Source organism: Electrona antarctica, assembly GCF_951216825.1.
Source record: "Electrona antarctica genome assembly, chromosome: 9".
NCBI lineage: Eukaryota > Metazoa > Chordata > Actinopteri > Myctophiformes > Myctophidae > Electrona > Electrona antarctica.
In genome coordinates this window covers 22,204,414-22,232,249 of record NC_136790.1, presented here as the reverse complement: position 1 = coordinate 22,232,249, position 27,836 = coordinate 22,204,414, and the positions used below count along the sequence as shown (strand labels likewise).

The following is a 27,836-nucleotide window of genomic DNA, read 5'->3' as shown; positions in this document are numbered from 1 at the left end:
TAACACTAAGCCGATTTGCATAGACACTATGACGTAACTTTCTCCATACATTGTCAATGGGAATTTAATGTTTGTGTAGGACGGAAATCTTCACTAATAGCTGAATATAGGAGGGGCTGGCACCCCTCAAAAAAAGTAAGCACAATTCATCTAAAATAGTTAAAATAGCCGCTTTTATCAGCTCATCTATTTTATAGGTATAGGGTTTAGTTGTCTGTCTAAGCAGCAGACAGAGATGTTAACGCTTGACTCATGGCTTACAGGGTGTAAATGACACGGAGAGACTGATGTTCTAAATTACTGCACCTGTGTTTGCTTTGTATTGCCTTCAGGGTCATAACTACTGCACATCTAGCAGATGCACAACCCATTCACAACATCACCAGTGATAAAAATCTGATGGGTAAATGGTACATTTACAATATATTCTCTAAATCGCTTTACAACCCGCATTAATTCCCCCTTCACACACACACCGATCACAGACGAAACCATGCAAGGCACCAACCCACTCAACAGGAGCAGTTAGGAGTTCAGTGTCTTGCTCAAGGACACTTGCCTTGCAGGAGGTGCCACCGTGCCAGGGATCTGACCCTCATTAGGTTATGAACTGTTGGTGGTCATCATATTCGAACGAAGATAAAAGCCTGGGTGCCGACTCGGCTATCATAAGACATAAGCCATTTCAACAAATTATTTTTTTTAAAAACACACATTCAATATATTAACTCATTTTGAATTGTGTTTCAATTTTTTGTTGATGACCTTCATCAGTCTGACACCCCTTCCCCTAATAATCCACTGAACTTTTGTATAAGGATAATAAAAGTATATTTCTCAAAGGTTAAGGTGAACCCCATGAAATGTGAAATTCATTAAATCATATCAAGTTCAGTTAAAAGAGAGGAAAATTAACTAGAGACTAATTTAAATTTGAAAATTAGCAGGCAGCTGATAAAGTGTTGGTCCGACTGACTGGCACAGAGAGAACCCAATCTCCCTCCCTCTCTCTGTCTCTGTCTCTCTCTGAGAGGCTTTAACCACTCCAGAGGGTCCAGGAGAAGAAAAGCGAGTCCAACTGGCCAGCGAGATAAGCGGGAATGCAGGGAGCATACAGAGGGAGAGGGTTCATCTGGTTTGCATGATGGGGGTGAGAGTCAGAGAGACTGCACTGCAATTCCCCCCCCCCCCACACACACACACACACACACACTGCACTGGTCCATACACAGTACACCGTCCACCACCCACCCCACCAAACACAAAACAACTCAACCCAAACACAAAGACGCGCTTGGCCAACAGCGTTGAGCTATGGTTGTGTTTGCTTTAGTTGTTTTAGGCTCATACTCCAGCTCAGTTTATACCCAGTCTTATCACCAACCCAGTGGCTCCTGCCCTCGGGGGTCTTTAGGCTCATACTCCAGCTCAGCTTATACCCAGTCTTATCACCAACCCAGTGGCTCCTGCCCTCGGGGGTCCTACTAGGGTGTACTGGATAAGCCTGGGTTATGCCGGAGACATGGGAGCAGAGAATCAGTAAGTGAGGGATTAATATCCTGGCAACAGCTTTAGGAGTTTGGTAACAAAAAAACAAAAACAAAATGATGAATTGTTGATATTGCTGCGAATGCTCTGTGAGATTTATCAGTGGATGGTATCTTCACTATATCTTGTTTCAAGAGTTGGAGTCTAAAATGCACAAGGATGCTCTAGTGTCTAGTCTATAGCCTCTTCCTCCTATCTCCGTTACCGTTTCTCTCTGCCTATACTGGATCTCACTGATAAAGTGTCAGGTAGCCGATATGGCTTGCCCTAGGCTGTTCTATCACACCGGCCCCTATTATAAGTTATGTCCATTGGGAATTTGGGATCAATGGACAATTTTGAACAGGCTCATAACAACAGAATATCTCAGGTTTGCTGGTGTATGTGTGTATTATTCTGATGAATATTAAAACCTGTGCTTTCATTTGGCTGCCTCCTCGGGGATACCTCTAGAGTCTAGGAGATAGTCCTGCTGACATTCAAGCTAATTAAACGCCCTCTATTGCATGGCAGTGCACAATCAGTTGATTGCTGTCCCCCTAGCCAAAGCCACACAACAATAAACCAACGCCGATTAATTATTCATTGGTTGAGAAATAACAAATATATTTCCATTACTCTGACTGTAACTGCAATACAGGAAAAAGTGCTCCACTGGTAGTGGTAGGTAGCTACTAATATACATGCACAGATGCACTGCTACCGAACGCACGTCGCACACGTTGCCCTCTGTATGCCCGTAGCGCGCAAAGTCCTTTATACAACTTTTACCGTTTTGCATTGGCAAGCAGGCAAGGACCGTGGTCTTCAGTTCCAACGTTAAAAATAGACTAACTCACCTTGAAATAAGAGAAGACTCATTCGCGATCTAGTGAGTTCAAGGGATGCTGCAGCTGCTGGGCAAGCGCAGATCCTGTTGTCTCCCTTGGAAATGATGTGTCCCGCGTCTGACTCCAGATAAAAGGGTGCGATCAGCTGAGCGGCGTGTGTGAGATGCCAGGATAGAAGCAGACGAGTCGCAGCTTTACGCACATGAATGGAATGGGGCAGTGGCAGTGGTCCAGTAGACAGTCTCTTCTTTTTGGCTCAAATGTGGACTTCCCTAAGTGACTCTGGCAGCTGGCTGAGGGTCGATCATTTTTCTGTCATCACCAATGCATTGCCAACAGGCTCCTAGTCTCCCGTCTACGACTGTAGTAGGCTACTCGGCGAGTGCCGGTGGTACATACATGAAGTCACTCAGCAGTTCACTTGCATCTCACGTACAGTGTGCGGTTATAGACCCAGCCTCTTCGCGTCATCCTTTGGCACGAGCGCATTGAAATCCATTTGATTTAGGCTATTTTTGTTGGACAGATGAATAGCCTACGTGGATCGAAGTCAGCAAGCAACACTGTACACGCATAATTGTTTTGTGTTTCCATGTTTCAAGTAATGGGTATTTTTGAATGGAATTATAGACACAATTTAAACTAGCATTGTCATTTTGTCTAAAGCCATAGTGCTCGCTGCTCAATTATATGGCCAAAATCAATCAGGTCACATACAGTACTTAGGCTACCAGCTAACACTGAAACACACATTTCAGGAATACTTATATGCACCAGAGAGTTTTGCAGAGTAGCCTACCCAGTACCCATCATGCCATGGCATGCATGCATGCACGCACATACACTGCACAGCAGAATCATGACCAGAATGTCTACGATTCCCCTTAGAAACAGAAACACTGACATCTGTAGGTAACTTATTGCAATGGCACAGATCTTTTTTGAATATTTTTGCAGTGCAGATGAGAGCTAATCTCTCAATTAAAATGTATTTTGTTTATGTATTTATTTTATCATTCATTTATTATTTCTTTTTTGTTTGTTTATTTGTTTATTTATTTATAATTTCTTTTTATTATTATTTATTATTTATTTTTTTATTATTTGTATTAACCAAATTGACTCCCAGATTGGCGTTTTCATCAAACGGTGGTCCGTGGCGTGGCTCAAATGCCAATTAAATAATGGGCCTTGATTTGAAATGGGTTGAAAACCACTGTAGACAAATGAACTCCAATAGGCCGGTAGATGCGTAAAATAAATTCCATATAGCAAGACTACTAAGTAAGGCGAAAGGGCCTTTCTGTGTGGAGTTTGCATATTCTCCCCGTGTCCCCTAGGGTATAGGTACCCTCACAAAAACATGCAGTAATCCTGGTCTCTAAACTACCTCCTCCTGGCCAGCCGGGGCGCCTAATGGAGGGGAAAGGAACTGGTCGGAATAACGTGTTCCTTCCACGCGCTACGCCCGGCCGGGGAAACTCTCCCCTGTCAGGTGAAAAGAAACAGCTTGGACTCCTCATGCATAGAAGGAAGCATGAGGTCAGTCTGCTGCCCCCCCAGGTTGGCAGAGGAAGTGTAGCTCCCAGGATTACATTAGATAATTGACACTGGGTGAAAAAATGGGTTACAAAATCGCAAGATAAAAATTATAAGAAAAAAAGTTAAGTAAGGCCTAAGTAGCTTTTAAAATAACGCTTTAAAATGCATATTTGGACATGGGCCAGTCAAAGTTTATTTACTACCCTAGAACTGCTTGCGCTGGGTTAAAAGCTTGGTTGGCGTTTTTGACAGTTTTCCTGGGGGGAGCATGTGACCACACGGGGTCCACAGGCCAGCTGTCTGCCCCTCATTATCCACCGTTTGGTGGGTTGGAGATGAGTTGGAGATGTCAGACGGACGACCTGTTGGGTCCGAGTTGCTCTGGGTGGCCAGCAGTCCCCCTGTGTTGACCAGATGGTAACTATACTCCCCGTCGGTACCTGAGGTGATATGGTCATGAGCCCCAATTACACACAGAAATGCATATAGCCATGGGATTCTGAGAGATATACGTGCATGCAGGTACAGCAGGCAGCGTCACACAGATCATAGATTGGTATGCTCTGCACAATCATACAAGGCAAGGGGCTTCAGAAATAAAAGCACCCAAAGACACTTAAGACAGTTTACCTTTACAGAATATGGTGGCAGAGTGCCCACTATTAGACTATTGCTGTTTGAGGACAAATTAATTTCAACATGGTGGGTGGCAATAAGAGGTCCACTTACAGTTACAACAGCTACATTTTTCAATTAACTTGTCAACCAGGCATCCCTATTTGGTGCATGCCATCATAATTGTTGACATTTAAAAAGAAAAAGATGAAAATAAAAATAAAATAAATCAAAACGTTAAAAAAATAGCTGATCTATTAATAAGCTCACAACATTGTGTGCTTGTCGATAGGCATATTGATTTGAAGTATAAATAGGGATTCAAAAAATCCCTGAACTGCAGGCTGCTCGATCTGCATCAAATTCAAAAGAGTTGAATGGAAAAGGTTCAGTCTATCAGCTGGCAAGCATGTTGCATGACTTGTGTTTCTTACACTAAGGCAAGCAATCCAAAGAGGAAGTAACGTGGACCTTGCAGTGATTTTCATTGCCCACTGGCAATAAAATCACGTTGAGCACTCGCCCTTGTCCTGGGTTAAACTGCAAACACTCAACTTGTCAGTGTAAATTGTCAAATGTTCTGCATTTCTGTAGCTCTATTGTCAGCAAGTTCTGACCACAAAGGCAGCAAATTACTCTTTATGAAAAAGATCCCTATTAATTTAGTGAAGCAGCTTGTTGTATGTCGTAAGGTGTGAGTTTACACAAAGTGATAGCAGCACCACACTATTAACCACTTAAACCCTCTTGAACTGCATGGACTTGAACTGTACTTTGGCCGCTTTCTTCCGTCTGTCTTTGCCTAAAATATCCACTCTTCAAGCTCACAATGTGTCACAGTGTGAGCTTGTAGAGCTGCTATTTTTGGTGAAGATTCTCCCGAGAATAGGCATGCTGGGGTTCAAGTGGTGAATGTTAATACTTGTACATGGATGACAGCTATGGAAATGGTGCAGTGACCTGGATCACATGGTTGAGCCCAGAGCTCCAGCTGTGGTCATGATGTACAGAAATATACATAGAAGGGTCAGTCAGAGTTTAAAAGGTTGGTTATCATCATTCTACTGATTGAAAGAAAAATTACCTTTTGTGCTACCTACTGATTGAAAGAAAAATAACGTTACGGTACGTATGTCAATGGAGTTGGACTGGCGTAACATTTTTGCACCATTTGTTTGTCTGTCTGGTTGTATGTTTGTAAAATAACTGGATGAATGAACAGATGGCCGGATTTTCTTGAAACCTGGAGGAATGGTCAGCAATGGTCAGCGGTCAAGGTCGAGGTCACAAGAACATACTGTAATCAGTCACATCTCAGGAATGGAAAACCTTAAGCCTGGTTCATGCTTCTTGCAGTCTGTGCAGTCTTGGCGTTGTGGGCCGCACTCATGTCTCCACAAATGTCATGCCGTGGTCAGAGTGGCACTGAGCAGTCCACATGAAGCATGAATTAGGCTTTAGAAAGATGAGCTTTGATGCGTTAAGATTCATAAAATATAAATTGTAATTATAATGAGATTTTTCTAGAACTTTTCTAGTTCATCGATCTCTGGTTTGGTTCTTGACTTGTACTCTTACCTACCATTCCTGTGTTTCATTCTTACTGCGGTTAATGACACATGAATTAATTGTCCTCTGGATCAAAGGTTTATCTTATCTCATCTCATCTCATGCTATCTCATCTCATCTTACCTTATTTTATCTTTATTGATCAGGCATTGCTCTGATGTGTTCATTTATGATTATTATGCTTCGCACCTTTCACAGACATGGCCCAAATGGAGCAGCCAGCAAGATGCAATCAACAGCATAGAAATTACCATAACAACACAAAAGACGCAAAAAGAGATGCATTCAAACGGCACGGCAATGAACGCAGACTGTGAGCCCAATCAAGCTGTCATAACAGAGAAAATAACAACTAAAGCCCATTAAAACCTTTCACTCCAAAGCGGCACACCTCGCTGTGCAAAGAGGATTGAGAGGACCACACTACTTTCATTCTCTCAAAGCAGACAAATACACAGGCCATGCCTTTATTCAATTCACATCCATCATCTTCAGATTATAATGAGACATTCATCAAAAGGAATCTAGTAGTGGAAAACAATTATCTGTAGTCTGTTCACTTGTACATTACGTGTATAGACTGCAAGATAAATGTCATTAATTATTGCCTGTGCAAATGTTTACATCTCTTTCAAATGCAGGATTGTCTCTGGTAGAAAACATGTAGACGGGTGCACCTTAGCAACGGTAGAGCTAACACTTTAGGAGTGGGCGTCTAATCAAAAGGTTGTTTCCAATGGACTTATAATTGGTTCGATACTGTAGCTGTATAGGGGGACGACGACTGTGACATTCTTCCAGTTGTTGAAAAGTCATCTTTGAGGTGCCACTAACCTGTACCCTATACTCTCAATTGGCAACTCACAGTTGTGAATGTGTTTAGGGTTGGTTAGAGTAGAAGTAGTAGAATTTTGAGGTACTCCTACTGTACTGGAATATTTCCAATTGTATACTTTCTACTGAGTGGTGAATGGAGTTCCAGACCCCCAGGAACACTCCCAGGGAGCCGGGCCGGTTCCGGCGTGCCGCCCGGTGGTGAAAAACAACCATGCTGTTTTCGTGCTCATACCCAGACACCCAGCCACCCACCCAGCCACACACGCTCCGTAAGGGAGTGGTTGCACCACTCAAAAACTAAAATGGTGTGCTCACCATTGCTGGTACGACTGCTGCTCTCAGTCGTAAAGCTCTCTGCTGCTGTCTGGGTACGACTGCTTCTCAGAGTCCCTATAGAGCTCTCTGCTGTCTGTCTGGGTACGACTGCTGCTCCGAGTCCTAGAGCTCTGTGCTGTCTGTCTGTCTGGGCGCGCGCGCACACACGCACGCACACACGCACGCACACACACTCGCAGTACTTGCGCGTTCTTGCGCACAAGTAGGCCACATGGCGTATTTTTACACCCTTTATATACACAACCTTGAAACGTACAGTACATTAGTTACGTCACCAAGAATGGTGGCCCCCTATTGGCCGGTGGAGTACACCGACATACATACCTACCCAGCCGATCCCTTATTGGCCGGTGGAGTACACCGACATACATACATACCCAGCCGATCGCAGTACTTATATCAAATATTAATACAAACATACATTAACCACTTCAGACCTATACAGTATATACTGTATAGGCTCACAAGTCGACTCGTGAGCTTGTAGAGCTGCTATTTTCAAAGGCTTTTTATACATTTGGAAACATGTGAAATGGGACATTCTGCAAAGAGTACTTTTACTTTCAGTACTTTTTAACATGAATACTTGTACTTTTATTCAAGTACATCATTTTGAATACCAGACTTTTATTTAGTATTTCTACATTGTAGTATTGGTAGGCTACTTATACTTAAGTACAACATGTGAGTTTCTTCAACCACTGCACACAACAGAAGCTGTGGCCTAGGAACGGCGATTAGTGCTGATGGGGATCGCCATATACTGTATAGGCATGTCACGTAAAACAGAACAATGTTGATTTGGGCTGACGTTGGGTATATGACCATATATGGGCAGAATCTGCTCGCCCTCACGCCTGCCACGACTTCAACTTCACAAAGTAGGCAAGCCAAAAAACGAAATATTGTGCAGCAGGTAAAGTTCCAGAATCCAACATTGGACAGGTTATTGCATGGTTGAAATAGGCTTTCTCTCCCCACCCTCTCTCTTTCTCTATGCCTCTCAGATGAGTGCTGAGGCTGTGACAGCATAAGAAATATGGAATTATTAATCATCCACTTCATCTTCCTCTTCGTCATCGCTGATGACAGATTTCTTTGCCCTCTTAGTCGCCGCCCCACCATCACCCCCAGCTTTTCTCTTGCCCTCCTCCTCCTCGTCAAATGTCTTGGCCTTCATCAGCCTCTGGGCCTTGTCGTCATCAGAGCCTTCATCGCTGTCGGACGAGTAGATCCTCGCTCGCTCCGCCCTAAGGCCTTCTCCTTTGTATTTGCTCTTGATGGCGGCGAGGCTGATGGCCTGCTCTCCGTCGTCCTCCTCGTCATAGCGGTCAGGCTCCAGGTAGCTGCTGCTCAGCCCTCTATGGTGCTGCTTCATCCTCATCCTCCTCTGCTGGGACTCCCTGCGGAGGGAGGCGCGCAGGCGCTCATCCTCTTTCTTTATCATCTCATGGCGCTGGGACTCGGGGTCCCGTCCCGGGGGAAGCATCCTGATCTTCTGCGCTTTGGAGTAACGGTCAGCAAGAGACAACTTCCTGTGGGTGGCGTTGTCTGTGGAGTGTGGCTTGAATGTCAGTTTGGTTTTGAACACAGCAAGTCCCTGCAGAAAGGTACCGTGTCTGATGAACAGATGGTTATGTGTGCCCTGCGGTGAAACTTTGCAGACATCAAACACCTCATTTCCAAGGTGGAGTGACATGCTGCCATCAGACCATTTGACAATGCGTGCGTTGCTCTCGCGTGTCTCATTCCCCTGCTCATCTCTCTTTGCTCTCCAGCGAATGGTATTCTCCACCTTCAGTTTGAGCTTGGCCTGTCCATCTTCATCTAGCTCATCCTCAAACTCAGCCTCATAGTACTGAGAATCAAAGGGCTTGGGCTGCACAAACAGGGAACTAGGCAAAGTGGAAAAGTAGATGTCAGATCCGAGGTCAGTGCTGACTTTGGGTATCTCCAGCTCAATGATACGGGGCTCAGGGACGAACTGCTCCTTGTCAGGCTGTTCCGCCTCCATGCCATTCGTTGCATCATCCAGGGGCTGTCCTGGAGTGGAAGGCTTCTCAGCATCACTGTCTGAAGAGAGTTCTCCAAATAGGTCATCTACCGCTGCCTTCCTACTTTTCCTGCCTCCAACATCACTATCACTGCCTTTTGGAGACTCTAATGTCCTGTTCCTTGGACTCTCATTGTCCGATGAGTTGTCCTCATCCTCTGACTTCTTGGTACTTCCTCCCCACCTCTCATCATCAGATTGGCTCTCGCTGCTGGAACCTTCTTCGTCAGAGTAGGGGGTGCCTGGCCCTGTCTGGGGAGTTACCGGCTCACTGTGCATACTTCTGTCTGAATGGTCACTCTCCTGCTCTGAGTGCAAGGGCCGGACTCACGTTGTTCATGATCGTAACCGCACATTGCTCCCAATTTGTCCATGTCTGCCATGTCTCTCCAGTTCCTGACATCACAGCCCTAGTGGATTATGTCCAAATATGGACATGCTTGATGTCATTGTGTGTAGTGATACTAATATCACTGTGTGGATATTAGTCTAGTGCCCAAGATTAGATTTTTTTCCCAATGTCCCGCCCCATATTTGCATACTTGGCCCTGGTTGGTATAGCCTGGTTCCAGACAAATCTGGTTGGCTTGTCACTACTTCGGCAGTAAAATCCTCCCACAACTGATAGGGGCCATACCTAATCTGATTGCAAAGGCAGATGATGTGCTATGATGTCATAGCACTGACGTCAGCGCAAATCACCGCCGTTAGGCAACGGCTTCTGTTATGTGTGACGTCTGAACAGAGAATGATCAGCAAGGGAGAGAGAGAGGCAGAGAGCGAGGCAGAGAGAGAGGAAAAGAGAGATGTGATGGACTGGAGCAAAAACATCCAATCCATCCTGGCGGAGATAATAAGCACACTGACACCCACCAGGGGAGGGCACTTGTTTTGTTTCACTCAAGTCTCAACTGAATAAAGAATGTTTACACGAAAACCATGCAGGCCTTGAGGCATGACCAGGCGAGCTACCAGGCGACTAGGTGAGTGCCGACAGCCTCATGCGTCAACAGGCACACCGTCCGAGTTGGTATTGCCATAGGGGGCGCTGTGGGCGTTGGTGGCGTGTTCCCTCCTCCGTGTCATTAGTGCCCATACCCAAGGCAGGGTTGGCGAAAGGGTCTTTCTGTGTGGAGTTTGCATGTTCTCCCCGTGTCCCCTAGGGTAGGTACCCTCACAAAAAACATGCAGTAATCCTGGTCTCTAAACTACCTCCCCCTGGCCAGCCGGGGTGCCTGATGGAGGGGAAAGGAACTGGTCGGAAATAACGTGTTCCTTCCACGCGCTACGTCCGGCCGGGGAAACTCCCCCCTGTCAGGTGAAAAGAAGCAGCTTGGACTCCTCATGCATAGAAGGAAGGATGGTCAGTCCGCTGCCCCCCCAGGTTGGCAGAGGAAGTGTAGTGCCCATGATTAAATTAGATAATTGACACTGGGTGAAAAAATGGGTTGCAAAATCGTAGGAAATAAATTATAGAGAGGGGATGGAAAAGGTTATCACTTGTTTTAATGCTCATATTTTATGTCAGCAGTGTTCAACAGAAATATATTACATTTATTCTCACACTAAAGGCCAAATTAACTTTTGTTTAGCCTGTAGGAAATATAACGCACCTGCTACATAGAGTATTCATTGTTTTGTTAAATGATTTCTGTGTTGTTCATAATTAAATGCTATAAGTTTGTTTTAACGCTGTGGCTCTGTAGGAGGCAAGATGTCTAGAAAAGTGGGTCTGTGTGCATTTATTTGTCCAAGTCTAATCGCAAACCACTGGACCAGTGCACACTGCCAGTAGGATAAGGAAGTGCATACACTGATTCCATCCATCCATCCATCTTCAACCACCTATCCGTAGTCTGGTCGCAGGGGCAACAGCTACACCAGAGAGCTCCAGACTTCCTTCTCCAGAGCAACATTAGTAACATTAGCAAACCAGATGCCCGAACCACCTAAACTGGCTCCTTTCCAGGCGAAGAAGCAGCTACTCTACTACGAGCCTCTCGTGTGACTGAACTTCTCACCCTATCTCTAAGGGAAATGCCAGCCACCCGTCTGAGAACTCATTTCGGCCGCTTGTATTCGCAACCTTATTCTTTCGGTCATGACCCACACTTTATGACCATAGGTGAGAGTAGGAACGAAGATTGCTCGGTAAACAGAGAGATTTGCCTTCTGGCTCAGCTCCCTTTTCGTCACAACAGTGCGGTACAGTGACTGCAATACCGCCCCTGCCACTCCGATTTCCCGGGCTGATCTCCTTCTCCGTCCTCCGCTCACTCGTGAACAAGACCCTTACTCATCCCATGGCCTAGGGGGCCGTAGGGGTGTCATGGTGGATGCTTGGGCAGTCGGGGATCTCCAGCGCTCTCGGTCTTCAGCTGTGTGTAGCAGGGTCTGGAAGCTGCAGCCAGTCCATTCCTTGATGTTGTCCATCCAGGACTTTCTCTGCCTGCCTCTTCTCCGCTTCCCCTCCACTGTCCCCTGTAGGATGGTCTTTGACAGCGGGGTATGCCTTGTGACATGACCATACCAGGCCAGTTTGCGACGCTTTACTGTTGAGACCCAGAACAAGACCCAGAGATGCTTAAACTCCTTCACCTGGGGTAATGTCCCTACTTGGACTGCACAATCCAATCAGTTTCCTGCTGAGAACCATGGCCTCAGATTTTGAGATGCCGATCCTCATCCCAGCCTACACTCGACTGCGAACCGGTCCAGTGAGAGCTGAAGGTCTTGGACCGATGGTGCCATCAGGACCACATCATCTGCAAAGAGCAGAGAAGCATCCCTTAGCTCACCGAGCTAAGGGAGAGCGGAGAGCGGGAGAGAGGGAGGCGGAGGCGGAGGCGGGAGGCGGGAGAGAGGGAGGCGGAGGCGGAGGCGGGAGAGAGGGAGGCGGAGAGCTACCCTCTCCGCCACCAGAAACAAATCCGACTTACTCCCGAGCACACGGACACATCTCTCGCTTTGGGTGTACAGAGATTGGATGCCCTCAACACGGCCTCACCCCATACTCCCGCAGCTCTCCCACAGAACCTCCCGGGGGACCCCATCATATGCCTTCTCCAATTCCACGAAACACATGTAGACTGGATATGCATACTCCCAGGCCTTCTCCAGGATCCCTGCAAGAGTATAGATCTGGTCAGTTGTTCCATGGCCAGGACGGAATCCACATTGCTCCTCTTGAATCCACATCGCTCCTCTTGAATCCACATTGCTCCTCTTGAATCCACATTGCTCCTCTTGAATCCACATTGCTCCTCTTGAATCCACATTGCTCCTCTTGAATCCACATCGCTCCTCTTGAATCCACATTGCTCCTCTTGAATCCACATTGCTCCTCTTGAATCCACATCGCTCCTCTTGAATCCACATTGCTCCTCTTGAATCCACATTGCTCCTCTTGAATCCACACTGCTCCTCTTGAATCCACATTGCTCCTCTTGAATCCACATTGCTCCTCTTGAATCCACATTGCTCCTCTTGAATCCACATTGCTCCTCTTGAATCCACATTGCTCCTCTTGAATCCACATTGCTCCTCTTGAATCCACATTGCTCCTCTTGAATCCACATTGCTCCTCTTGAATCTGAGGTTCGACTATGGACTATTGGATGGTTCCCCACTTTCCCATCCTGAGATGCCACACACTGATTGTTTTCACATAATCATGTTTTGTATTTGAAATATTTAGTGATAAATACTGTATGTACATGAGTCATGACTGACATCACAGACTGGTGACATGAAATCCGAAATCCACATGGGACCCATGCTGTATGATCATCACATTGTGATGAAAGAATTAAGTTAACTAAGTCCCCACTCTGACTGAGTTTGAACTGATTGACTTTAAAGTGAGATGACCTCAGCTTTGCTGACAACAGTGTGACATTAAGTTCTCATTACCCTCTCAGATGGAAGCACAATGTTTATCTTCGTGTTATTACCCTCAATTGGCTCTGAAAATATTTCCAGGGTGCCATGACCCTTTGAGAGACGGGGAAATGGAGAGGGAGAGACAATTGTGTGTGATCGGGCTGTGTGAAACACACAGCTCACCCATCAGTCATGCATTTCCAACAGCTGGCATTTGCTGACATTTTGTGGCTAGCATAAAAAAAACACAAAGATCTAGAGGGGTTGGTATCATAAAACAGCAGAGGCAGTCTGTGTTAAGTGTTTATGAATGGTCAGAGTTATTGCATCAATGTCCTCCCGTTTATCGCCACTGCCTGCAATGATGTAATTCAAAGTCGTAAAGGTTCGGACGAGCTGGCCACAAGAAAGAAAAAAGAAAACACCCACCACAACACTTTACAATTACAATAGTGTAATGATGCCTGTGGTATGACTAAAGCAACACTATGAATCTACTGTGCACTTTATAGGTTGAAATTAAAATGATGTATGGTTAACATGGCATTCAGACTGAGTAGCCGTGAGTTTTCACATTGCATTCAGTAAAAGTAATTTATTTACTTCATTTTTTCATGTTTACATACAACACCTTTTATAAAAATGTTCAGCTACGGACTGAGGAGCTGGGCGTTCCGATTTCAGATGAGGTGTGGGGCCTTTCTAGTATTCAGAACTGCTCTATCAACTCTAGATATATACAGTAGATTAGTATGTAGTGTTAAGTTTACTTTTTTAAGTTTACTTTTCTGTCTTTGATGTCTTGTACTGTTGTGTTGTGTCTTGTATTTGACTGTATTTCACTTGTATTTTAAAAATCTAAATAAAATATGTAAAAAATAAATGTTCAGCTACGTACATAATTCCAAATTGCAGAAACTAAATCACAGAAATGACTCGATTGTAACCAGAAACTATGCTACCGAGACATTTTAGATCCATCTTTGCTTTCTGTGTCCACTTCTGCATTATTTGTAACTGCAAGTCACATTCCGTAACCATCTCATCTCTCCTTTCATCTCATCATGCCTCTACCATGCATGCAGCACAGCATCTCCACGCTGGGTTCAAGCCATGACCGGTCCTGCTGCGTCATCTACCTGTTCCTAGAGGTCATTCCCATGGTGAACAGGTGGACAGAAACCAATCAGCCAAGTCAGCATTTCAAAGTATCCTAGGGAGCAGGAAGCATTCATGAGCCAAATGGCTCTGGTGACCTGCCCACTGTACACATTTGATTCCTGTGGCTTCATGAGCTGTATAGGCCAGGGAGAGCGCCTCAGTGCGCCTGTCCTGAAAGCTCACCTCTTCAGACTCCTCTGTCCACCTCTGACTCCTCTGTCCAGACTCCTCTGTGACTGTCCACTCCATTTTAGCCAATAGCACTTGCCATAGCACTAGCCTCGACACCTTACAGGCATATGCAAAGGCTAAACTGTAATTTAGATATATTGTGTAGACAATAGACAATTAGACATATAGCACTCTAGTGTATATTCATAGTTTCATTGTACAGCTATTCTACTGTTAGACAGATGTTAGGTTCTTAGCTTTCTTATCATCTTTGATGACTATTTCTATGTATTTGATGTATTACCGTAATGTGTTGTTCTTGCTTACTGTAAATCACTCTGGATTAAGAGCGTCTGCTAAATGCCTAAATTGTCCAGTCTGAATGTTTATATTTCTATTATGGTGTAGCTTCTATGGGCCGAGCCATCTAGATGAGGGTATCTGTGTATCTGTATGCGTGTCTGGATCTACACCGTTCTACACGGCTAATCTCAGGAACCACTGGGTGTACAAGAAATCATTTTCACATAATATGTGAATATTTTCTTTTTGCTGAATTTGCTGAATAATCTCAGATAACCATCGCTGGGCAAGCACATCATCAACATGACGTCATCTTTGGGACAAAACGGTTTTTAAGTTAGACCACACCAATGCAACTCAATGCAACTCATTGCAACTCAATGAGTTGGTGTGGTTTACCTTAAAAAACGTTTTGTCTGGTGTGGTTTGGGCTTTAAACATTGTGTAAACACAAACATTGAAGACAAAAGTGAGGACGCAAATTGTGATTGGCCAGAATGAGATGATGTATGATTATAAGAGCGCCCCTCACTTCACACAGGTGTGACTTTTATGCACACATAAAATTCCCAAGAGCTTATTATGAACTAGGCAAGTTAAATCCTATATTAATACAATCCTCTAAACTCCAGGCCAACAATTTTGTGCGCACAACTATATGCGTAGTTCTGGTGGCTCAGTCATCTAGGCTGTGACATCTGTGGAGTATGTGGAAGTGCCGTTTCCGCCTGTGCTTTGTAGCCGTGATATTGTACGTCACTGACTTTACCTCTGCGTTTTCAACCCAGCTTTGTGGGTCTTCGACTACTGGCCAATCACAGCAGGGCTTTCTTAGAACTGTGGCGGTATCCATAATAACATGTCACCCCGCCTTTAAAACTAATTTACACGGACAGCGGGCACACGACATTCACAGAGAAACAACAACATGGAACAACAACAACACAACCTGGCCAGCACATTAAAAACACGGTCAGTGGCCAAAGATAAATCCATGTCTGCCTTCGTTCAAAATGTACGGTTTGTGTGTGTCTCACTCAGATCGCACTGCCACATATACGCGTGTCGTGCTCTCTAGACGTGAGCGTGCCAAAGGCACGCAAGCTTCTAGTGTTATACGCCAGGACGTAAAATATTTTAAGAGGCAGACATCTATGTTTAGACCAACATCAAACCCTATTCAAATAGGTCTTGTGGAAAATGTTGAATAAGTTTGACCTATTTTATTTGTCGTTAGCATGAGATATGGGCTTGTGTAAATAATATTCAACAGGAATAGTCAGGCGTCTGCCCTGGGGTCGCAAATTAATGTGGTAAAATATGGAATTGGGTACACTACAGGACAATGCTATATGGTCAGAGAAACAGAGGCGAATCCGATTCCAATTAAGTGTCATTTACAACCATCTCCTCTCTGTGAGACTCTTAAAATTGCCTTACTGCTGCAGATGCAGACCCATTTCAAACTCAGCACAAATGTTGGAGGAGGATTTTGATTGGATGTGACTTGAAAGAACTGCAACACAGACCTTGAGCAATCATAAATCTGAAATTGGCCTCTGAAAATGACCTCTGATTAGCTTGGTTCACTCTGTACACCATACAATGCTACAGTCCCTCTGCAGTGTGCAGCACTGATTGGATTTCTTGTGGATGACTCTCACCTTGCAGCCGTTTTTATTAGATTCTTTCACCAATACTCATGGAAGGATGTTAGATGTGTGCTCAGAATAGAGACCCATGTGTGATGGCTACACCTTTGGCAGCGGTAATCATTGTACGGTGGATGAGCAAATATAAAGGGGAGAGAGACTTTTACATTCCGTCATATGGCGGTGTTGCTCGCACTGAGATTAGCATTCCTACAAGCTCAACGCGGCGCATCCGAAACATGCTGTGAGCTTATAGGCCGGCCGGCTATTTTCTATGCGTGACACCGCCGAGCGATAAAGTATGAATCAGGCGTAAGACTCGAGTGAGAGGGAGTATCATCAGTCCTGAATATTTGATATAGTTCATGTTATGGTATATTTATTTGGCTGATCTTAAATTATAATTTGCTGTTATGACTTAAGAATACACAGTTTAGGCATTTAGCAGAAGCTCAATCCAGAGCGATTTACAGTAAGCAAGTCCAATACATGGTAATACATCAAATACATAACAAATAGTCATCAATAATCATACTGTAAGTAAGAACCTAATGAAACTACACTATAGAGTGCTATGTCTACATAAAATGCTATCTAAATTACATAAGTTGAGCCTGTAAGGTCGTCAAGGCTAGGGCAAGTGCTAGGGGCTAAGATGTCTGAAGAGGTGAGTTACAGAGAGCAAACCCATGGGGTGTTTTGATAATTACAGAATTGTTATCTAATAAGCACAGACCATAACTGATATACGGTATGCACCAAAATGGACATAGGGCCCTAAATGAAAATGGATGTGTATTTGAGCACTTATATTACTATGCGAGCAATATGTGACAGCTTATTCATCTTGTGACAAACAAATTGCATTTTGGGCATCAATTTAACAATCCCAAAATACAGGCTGTCCTAAGAATGAGTGAACGTTTATGATGGTATAAAACAAGACTCAAAAAACAAAAAAACAAAAAACAAAAACTACAGTACAGTATTTGGCTGGGTGTTATAGGCAGAGTCATGGCCAATTTGAGATGTTAGATGGACAAGGTAATAACAGGCTATAATCTATCAAGAACATGCTAAAATATATATATATGGGAGAAGAATGCATTCAATGTAATCAACATTTTGTTCCAAATAGCTCTAATTCTTAGGGTTAGATGCATTCCTAGGAATATAAATCAAAAGCCATTAGAAGTAATGGAGGAACATATTGAAGATCTTCAATATGAATCTAATTAAATCATTTATTTTAGAACAGGGGTTCTCAACGTTTTTGGCAGTGGGGACCCCCAGTTGCAAAACAAAATCATTTTTTCTTTTTTGAAATTAATTTGGGGACCCTCCAAAATAATTTCGGGACCCCCGAGGGGTCGCGACCCCCATGTTGAGAACCCCTGATCTAGAACATGAAGTCAGCCTATAAGTGTCCAGACTATATGTGAGTTTATTCACAGATAGCTCACAGATTGGGCTTGTGAAATAATAATTTAAAGTGTCAATGGGTTTCATGAGGCATTCAGTATTAAAGGATAGTAAATCCGTTTTAACCTTGACCTACAATTATTATCTCCTCCATATATCATGAATGTATCCGTGAATTTATCTGTGTGTGTGTGTGTGTGTGTGTGTGTGTGTGTGTGTGTGTGTGTGTGTGTGTGTGTGTGTGTGTGTGTGTGTGTGTGTGTGTGTGTGTGTGTGTGTGTGTGTGTGTGTGTGTGTGTGTGTGTTTGTGTGTGTGTGTGTAGTACACACACACACACACAAACACACACACACACACACACACACACACTGTGTACACACTGTGTACACAGTAGCCTACATGCACACAGTACGTGTTAGAATGTGTGTGCGTGTCTGCAAATATACAGGCCAATCAGTACCATATTCTTGTACGCACTGACAGCAGCCCAAGGACCTAGATTCTTCACAACGGTTAACGGCAACATGTCATCTTTTGAAATTATATTTGTGGAGCAATCGTCCCTCCAGGCTAAGGTATGCACTCCATGATGCCGGCACTAGCCAACCAAAACTAATACTGTATACCATAATATGATACGGTGAGGTCTTGAAATCACACACACGTCCAGTCGAGCATTCTGTATTTGAAAATGACATGATTTGATACAAGACGTCCCAACTGAATTCAGCATTCAAAATGCAGTTTGCACAGAGCACTGAATGACAGAAATCTTTTCAGAATTATGTCTTAACGTCATGATCTGACCTAGTGATGACAACACAACATGATGCCATCATGTGTGTGCGTGCGTGTCGAGTCCAAAGAAATATATATGTTCTGATGCGTGCTAGCCGCAATTTGCAACACTAGATTTATTTTAATAATGGGTTGAATCTAGAGTTGCAATATAGAGCGCCGAGGGACCTATCTCTGGTCCAGTGCGTCAGCGAGTCTCTGAGTCTAACGCACTGGATCAGGGCTACGAGGGACACAGGAAATAACTCCCCGTTCAACAAAAAAAGTGTTGTAACATGCCGTTTTTTTCTTCTTTCTTTAATTATTTGTTCAGCCCAAAAAATTGTGTTTGTTGTCATGATTTGTCACAACTCGAGTTGGCTTTGTACGAGCCTTAAAAGGTCTTTAAATAAATACTTTTTGAAATGTCTATGGGGAAAATGAATGGGGAATTATTTCCTGGGCCTGTCGTCGTCATGAAAGGGGGCGGGACTGCGACGCTCTATACCCTCCATTGACAGCCCATTGGTCCAAATAAAAATTGCCGATCTGCTTGTATTAAACAATGTTAAACTCACCAACTTTGCAGCTGTAGGGCAAGCTTGCCTCTTTCAATCTGCAAAGCGTTTCATAAGAATCCACCGTAGACATGTTATGAGCTACTTTCTGTCAAGAAGTTTGTGTTGGAGTTTGGAAGCACTCATCGAATGTCACTGAACGGCCCTGCGTACCACTTGTGACGAATTTGCACATAATGCAGGAGGCAGCAGCACGATGCATTAAAGAAAACAAGTGCTTCCAAACTCCAACACTTGAAAGATTGAAAGAGGATAATTCAAGCTTGCCCTACAGCTGCAATGTTGGTGAGATTAACGTTGTTTAATACATCGTTTAATCAATGGGCTGTCAATGGAGGGTATTGCAACTCTAGATTTAACCCATTATAAAAAATCTAGTGTTGCAAATTGCGGCTATATGCGTGCTTGCGTGTCGAGTCCAAAGAAATGTTCTGATGAATATACCATATGTTTGCACCAACAAAAAAAGAATAACTCATTGACACTGAGAATGCATACAGGGGAACTAAGCACACCTGAGGCCAGACACCATATTCTGTCACAGAGGAAAATAAATACATCTCTGATAACCCTCACACTGGTCTATCAACCAAGCCATGCCTTGACATGTGCTTTTTCAAAAAGTGTCGCTGGGCTGTTTCTGCATGCCGTCAGGCAGAGGCGGAAGGACAGCTGATGACCTGCATGCCACGGCATATGGAGAGAGCACAAATAAACTGCGGCATCAACCCCCGGCTGCCGAGCCTCTGCTGTATCAACCTCATCTGATCAGCGGGGTCACCTGGGATTGCATCCTGGGCCTTGTCTAATAAATGAATCATTTCCTCTCATCTGTCTTTCAAGACGTGCCAGGATGCATGGACCGCCGACTGGAGGCTGTGAGATATATGAGGGAGAAGATGTGATGGGAGGGAAAGGCGTACATATTGTACAGTTTATAGGCCCCATGCCGCAGCTGTCAATTTATTTAAAAAAAAAGACGCTTCTGGGAGACGTGAGTGCAGGGCGAGTTGGAAGAGGGGGCAAAGTTGTGTTCCATGATTGATTTGAATAATGAAAAGATTGTTGAGTCCAGAGATATATTTTCAAACTAAACATATTAAGACTCAACAACTAACAAGATATCTTGCTTTCTAGCCGCAATTTGCAACTCTAGATTTTTGAGTGGTGCAAACCACTCCAATAACCAGCTTTGTCTGTACCCGTGTACCCGTGTCTGTACCCGTGTACCTGTACGTGGGGCCATGTACAGGTGAGCATGGTTGCTATGGTTAGTGTGTGACGTCACTGCACCACTCAGTTCACACAGGTGTGATTTTTTTATAATGGGATGAATCTAGAGTTGCAATACCCTCCATTGACTCCCCACTCATCCAATTGCGTTTGCGATCTGCTTGTCTTAAACAACGTTAAACTCACCAACATTGCAGCTGTAGTCCAAGCTTGAATTATCCTCTTTCAATCTGCCGAGCTTGTTTTTCATAAAAATCCCCCGTAGTCATGTTATGAGCTACTTTCTGTCAAGACATCCTCTGCAGGTGATTCTTTTTCTAAGTGTTGCAGTTTGGAAGCACTCGTTTTCTATAACGGGTCGTTATAGCCTCCTGCCTCCTGCATTATGTGCAAATTCGAAACAGGTGGTACGTAGGGCCGTTCAGTGACTTACGACGAGTGCTTCCAAACTCCAGCACTTACAAAAATAATCACTTGCACAGAATGTCTTGACAGAAAGTAGCTCATAACATGTCTACGGTGGATTTTTATGAAAAACAAGCTCGGCAGATTGAAAGAGGATAATTCAAGCTTGGACTACAGCTGCAATGTTGGTGAGTTTAACGTCGTTTAAGACAAGCAGATCGCAAACGCAATTGGATGAGTGGGGAGTCAATGGAGGGTATTGCAACTCTAGATTCATCCCATTATAAAAAAATCTAGAGTTGCAAATTTCGGCTACTTGCTTTCTATGTTCCTGTCTCTCTTGATCACTCCCTTTCTGTGCCACTTTCTCTTCTTCTTCTTCTTCTTTCCCCATGTACTACCTCTCATTTCAATTCACAAGTAGATTTTTATGATTGGGACCTTTTTTCTTAAAGGGCTGAATGATTTTTGCTGAAGAACATGACATAATTATCTCCGCCAGAAGCTAGTTCTGCCCTCTGTCTGTCTGTTCGTCCCCAGCTCATTTAGCACTACTGTGCACACTGTCAGCAGGCGAAGGACATCATATCTCAAATGTTTTTCAAATCGGGCAATGACAACTAAATCATGTATTAAATCATTTCATAATAATAGAGCAATCGGCCCTCCAAGCTATGGGACGAGCGTCCCTCTAGGTTATGGAACAGAACTATTGCCCTCTGCCGCTCATGCACAACTCCAAAACACTGTCATCACATTCCCCACACAGACAGAATAGAACAATCAGAACCATACAATTGTATGTCTGAGTAATTCTTTATACTGTAACCAAAATGTAGATATCCTATTTTTTGGGTGAACTATCCCTTTAAGAAAAACAAAACGGATTACACAATAGTGAACTGTAGGTGATCCCTTTAAGCTACAGAACTGGGCGTCTCTGTTGAGCATTTGTTGTTGCTGTTGCTGTAGATGTTATTGTTATTGTACAAATCCAAAGCCACGTACGTCTCTTTAAGGATTTTCTCTACTATGCTAATTGTGTACTCTCATGTTAGCAAATGTATTAGGTCTATATGAATACCTATGAATAGAGCTATGAATGTAAACAATTCTTGTGCTTTTTCTGGTTTTATCCTCGTAGCAGATTCCGTATTAACCTGTACTTTTGTTGAACTGTACCTACAAAACTTCTACAAACTGTGAAAAAAAATCAATCAATCAATCAATCAATCAATCAATTCCTGTTTTTTTTAATATGCAGAAATACTGTAGCTACATTTGTATTTCACAGTGAGTGATCACAATGCGCTGTTTGATCATATGCCCCATTTCTGTAATTAACACCGGATTATTCGTCTTAGTCACAGGATTTCAAGCTTTTGATTTCCTGTAGCCTATCTTCAATGAGACCTCATTGGTATTCCTCACTTAAATAATGATCATCCCCTGATGCGGCTTTTCTACCACAATGGCTTTCTTGAGTCAGCTAATCCTCTTTTTACGTCTAGGATGTGCCAAAGGCCCATCAGAGGTTAACCACTTGAACCCAACGCCCACTATTCTGTGGGGAATATTTACCAGAAATAGACAATCTACAAGCTCACAACGCAACACTTTTGTGAGCTTGTAGATCGCCTATTTCCGGGAGATTCGGTGTAGAAGACAACAGCAGCAGCAGACAATTGCAATTCAGTTCCGTTTTAAGTAATTTCGCCAATGACTGCCATAAATTGGTTTATCATAAAATAGTTTTGCAGAGATTAACTGAAAATGCACATTAAATTATGAATAATGGGAATTATATTACATTTAAATGAGACAGTCATGGCCCAGTGATGTTACAAGATTTTTGTATGGGAGGGATATTGCAAATCACTTTTCTCTGCATCATTACTGTGCCAGCTGTTTCACAACGGCCTACTCCCTCCATCCCTGTGTAATAAATAACAACTAATTCGTTCATCCTAATCAGGAGTTCTCAAATGACGTTGTAGGACATCAGAGTTGGAGAAAAGTCTAAAACAGAAAAACATTGGAAGTTGGTTAACTGGCAGGTGGAGATATAGCGTCTCCACCTGCAAAATAATAGAATGGAACTCCTAATTTCCCCGTGCTACAGCTGCAGCAGGCTGCAAGCTGCGCCAAAACAGGTCCAGGGGCAGTGGGGAAAATAAATTGAAAGCAGCAAGTAGCTACAGTCAATGACCTTTGCAGCTTTCTAGCATGATAAATGTCAAAGGTTCTCTGTTTTTAATTTGTCAGACTTTCCGGAGACGCCTGACCTATGCCTACTTTCACCCACAGTTTTCCCATCACAGCAGTCACTGAAGCGGCACCTCAGAACCTATTACTACCCCCTCCCACTGCTGAGGCTAGTGCTGTCAAAGCTGCAAATTAGGCCATTTGCAACCTTTCATAATGCACTGTAGCAGAGAACAGCATGGGTTGGCATTTTTTTCTTTTGGGGCAACACTGACCGACATATAAAATATTGCAAACACGACACATTACAGACGGACCTGGGTACATGCGTTCATATTTGGCAGGTGTCATTTTGATGTGCTGGTGCAATTCGTAAAGCCTGAATGACTTTGTCGTACAATGGTGTCGCATGGCAAAAATAGCAGAGCTACACGTTCACACGTTTGTAGATCTGGTACTTTCTGTGCATCATACTGTCATTAATCGTACGACAAAGCATAAATGAAGCATAACTAGGCCGATGCCCTTTGGGAACGATGCCCTTTGGGAACGTATGCCCTTTTGATTTGCAATACCCGCACATGTAGCACACGCCAGCCGGCCGACAGACAGAGTCTGAGAAGTGTCCGAGTCAGGTCGAACCCAGCGCAGGGATACTTCCAGTTCTCACACAGGTCATTTTTTACAAATCTCTTTATTGATTTTTGCAGACAATAAAACGACACATTGTCTGCAAACTAACAGTTTGAAAGCAAGCACCAAAAACAAAACACACGCTCTATCAGAGAGCATAAGGCCAATCTGACGAGACCCCAATCCCAGTAGCATCATAGCATGTGAGTCCATTTTAAGGTTGGGCTTTCTTCTGAAACCCAGAAACTTGGCTCGATCGCTCTCTCCTGCACTTTACGGCATTTCATATCTAGAAACAGAAGATCTAGCAAGTTCCCCTGACAGTCGTCATCATTGTTTAGCATGTTTATCAAGTGAGCCAGCCTTGTGGCGTTATATATCCACTCCACGTTTGGGACGCCAAACACACCGAGAAATGGGGATCGTCAGTGCAAAAACAGCTCGAAATGCAGCATCGTCTGCGTGCAATGATATAACTGTAGAATTATGTATGTATCGTGTCCACATCTTCCGCTTTGGAGCCAAGATATTTCTGCTAAACTTAAGCCCAGAGTTCGGTCTTTGCGGCTGTGATGACATTCTGGAGCTCACACTTGTATTTCTTGTATTCGTCCTGTTAATCCATCGATGCACTTGCTGAATTATGCAGTGACCAATTCTGTGTAATAATCAATAGCATTCTCCACTGCTTCCCAGAAAACATGTCTGTAATGTCGAAACAGTCACACAGGACAGAGTCAGACTCGGATTCATCTAGTATGATTCCAGTCGTTGGTCTGCCTTCTTCAGTCTTTGACATCATTTACATATGTGTCCATCCAGGTGGCGCAGCTAGGGCAAGCAGACAGATCCTGTGGTTCAGCCTTCGACCTATAATGTAAAATGTATGTCTACCGTATATAGCATTTAATACTGAGTAGTCACATCACATCAGCATGGTGTTTAAAGATTCATGCAGACCTTAAAGAATGAGATCTTGGTTTGCTCCAAGAGCAGACATCAATGTATGATTACTGATTTCCAAAGTAGAAGCAAGAGAAGAGCAAACATCCCCTTTCAAAGAGCTCTCTCCTCACATCTCAGTGTGCTTGATCAGTGGATGACTAATCAGAAGACCCTCTGGTCCATTCCACATTAGCCTCAATCTTTCTTATTAATATAGACGTCCCGCTCTTTTGCCTCTACTTACTATTGCTGTTTGATGAAAGCAACGCATATAGCGAGCTGGACATAGGCCAATCATTGCATTTTTACTGAAAATGTGTTGTGAGCTGAGTAATGATAAGACATTATTGGATGGGGAGAGAGAGGTCTATTCTAGCTAAAGGATACATTTTCATGTGTGCACATCATACTGGGGCATTTATGTTACAGAGCTCTATGGTGCCACTCGAGGATAGAAGAACAGCACTCAGTGTCATGTTCCATTACAGACTATATGGCCTCTCTTAAGTAGCAATCCTGGTCTTCCAAACAGTCTATTAATTATGAGCCAGGAAGGAAGCTCACTCTAGAGGCAAGTTCAATAGCACGGAATATGGAAAGTTTTGGTCCAATTTAAATCCAAACATGTATTCACCCGCAAGGGAAATGTGTTGTGCAGGCAGCTGGTTTATAATAAAAACACAACAATAAAAGGGATATAAAGGGTAATATGACATGACAAGACAGCAAACGTTTACAAAAAGAAAACGGCACCCACAACAAATCACCACATCATACACTAAACACTATGTATGTAAGCAAACCTCAGGTTGTCAAAGTGATGGATCGGGCTCTTCGCGGGAGCATTGCCTCTAGATATTAAATGATAGTCCATGACAAGCACAAGCAGAGATGAAAAGTCTACACCTGCACCTTCTATGTCTTCAAGCAGTGGAGCTCTTCAGCATGCAGCGCAGCGACACTGACCTTCAGCCAACAACCCAGAGCATCTCGCTCCACCCTCCTGAGGCTAGACATGCTGCTGGCTTGGATGTTTTCCAAGGTCAGGCTGAAAAGGCCTGGTCCTGAGGGGAGGTGATGGGGTGATATACACAACAACCTCTAATGTTAATGAGTCCAACTTGATGGAGCAGAAGGGAGTTGTAGATTGGAGGTAAAGCAAAGGTGGAGGGGTCCTCCGTCATCCACACTTACTGTAGCTTCACACGCGCACGGCGCACGCACGCACGCACGCACGCACGCGTATATGGAGTGGACATGTTATAAAGACGATGGTTTAATCAATTGCATTTGGTTTTTTACCATGTTCTGCCATTTAAACCTAAACCTGAAAGTAGTCTATCTACTGTACAAGCTCACAGGAAAATGACCACGGAAATGGTCTCGATTTCTTCTACACTTTAGGCTCTCACAAGTACAGAAATACAAGTGCACACACACACGCACCCGTGCGCGCGCGCACGCACACACACACACACACACACACACACACACACACACACACACACACACACACACACACACACACACACACACACACACACACACACACACACACACACACACACACTCACACACACACACACACACAGTGTTTTTTGTAATGAGAAAGCTGTTTTTTGTGATGAGCTATTATTGTTTGCTGTGGTACTGCTGCCAGATATTGTACAATGAATGAAGCCTTGTGCAAACCCTCTATGAATCCTTAATGTGCATACACCCGATACATGTGCACAGTTGAGAACATTCAAAAAAATTATTACTTCTGTGTAATTGTCTGTGCAAACACAGCTGTAGGCAATTATTGATCGGGATATAGATTAAAGGTAGACTAAGATGGACAGAGTACCTGTTTTGCCATTGCCAGTCTCCTCTCGTCTAGCATCCTCCTCTCTCTCTCTCATGCAGTTTTCCGATGCTAATGACAGGGCTTTTCACCAGGGGTTGTGATGGGCTGTCTGAGCTACCAGGTATTTGTGCTGCTGTGACTGGTCAATAAATGACACTAAGGGGAATTGCATGCGCATGGCTGGACTATAATGAAATGCATGTCTAGGAAATGAATGGGAAAGAGAGCAAGAAGGAAACTGACAATTTCTGGAGCTAAAGTGGTGTGTTTTTTACCACCTGCAGGTGTTTTGACAGGACTTATGGTGAGCCAGCATGGGAGTCAACTCAAATGGTACATTCGGAGACATATGTTTGTGGAAATGGAAACGTTGGCCTAATGGTGATGCTAAAGCAAAGCAAAGGCCACTGGGTCACCACCAAAGGCAGTATAGGTGCCATTGTCTGGAGAGCATTCAAGGTGCACAGAAAATATTTCAATCCAGCTAGTAGTTTTCAAGATATCTTGTTTGGGAGTCAAATGTGTGCAAGTGGATTTTGGCCTAATGATGGCATTAGGGGAGAGACAATGAGGTCATGACCTTTCAAGATATGCTTATGGTTGTACCATTTGACATTTTATTTTCAAAATGACAACCTGATGTCGATAGGCCTACTGATATAACTGACAATGCAACGGCTTACAGCATGCTCTGCTCCAGCTGTGCCGTATTGTAACCCTGTAAATTAATAAACAGCAATCCCTGACTCATAATGTCACAAACAGGGAGATGGAGAAAGAGACGACCTCTGCCAGCCAGCAAATACTACAAGCGATGAGCTTGTGCATTATTCAATGCTGTGAGACTCAGAGAGTCTCAAAACATACAATATGACTGACCATGATTATCTCCTCATTACTAACCTCTCCAGACTGTTACTAACTTACTTATTGTCTGTCTTCAATGTGTTTTTGTGAGCTATTTTTCTCTGTGTTGAATGAATCGTGGCATTTAATCCAATCTCATTTAGCTCATTAGCTGTCAAGAAGTATAACTGGCTCTCAACCGCACGCGCGCGCACGCACGCACGCACGCACGCACACACGCACACACGCGCACACGCACACACGCACACACGACACACACACACACACACACACACACACACACACACACACACACACACACACACACACACACACACACACACACACACACACACACACACTCTCTCTCTCTGATTATTTAAGAACCAAGAACTTTCTTTCTGTACTTCACAATGCTACTGCTGCTGTACATGTGGGAGTTA

At 43.8% G+C, this 27,836-nt stretch overlaps 2 protein-coding genes across 2 annotated transcripts in view; both read right to left on the bottom strand.

Moving 5' to 3' along the window:
- LOC306929146 (plexin-A2-like) overlaps positions 1 to 2,523 on the bottom strand; it is a 104,805-nt gene extending 102,282 nt beyond the window's left edge. Inside the window, exon 1 of the mRNA XM_079509566.1 lies at positions 2,388 to 2,523. The gene's annotated coding sequence lies outside the window, so the exon portion shown is untranslated. The remainder of the gene's footprint in view (positions 1 to 2,387) is intronic.
- Positions 1 to 14,347, bottom strand: part of LOC306929876 (RNA polymerase-associated protein LEO1-like) — a gene marked incomplete at both ends in the record, with an annotated part of 209,764 nt that extends 195,417 nt beyond the window's left edge. Inside the window, 2 exons of the mRNA XM_079510607.1 lie at positions 8,338 to 9,638; positions 14,287 to 14,347. Of these exons, the coding sequence (XP_079366733.1) occupies positions 8,338 to 9,638; positions 14,287 to 14,347 (1,362 nt within the window). The remainder of the gene's footprint in view (positions 1 to 8,337; positions 9,639 to 14,286) is intronic.
- Between the last annotated feature and the right edge of the window lie 13,489 nt (positions 14,348 to 27,836).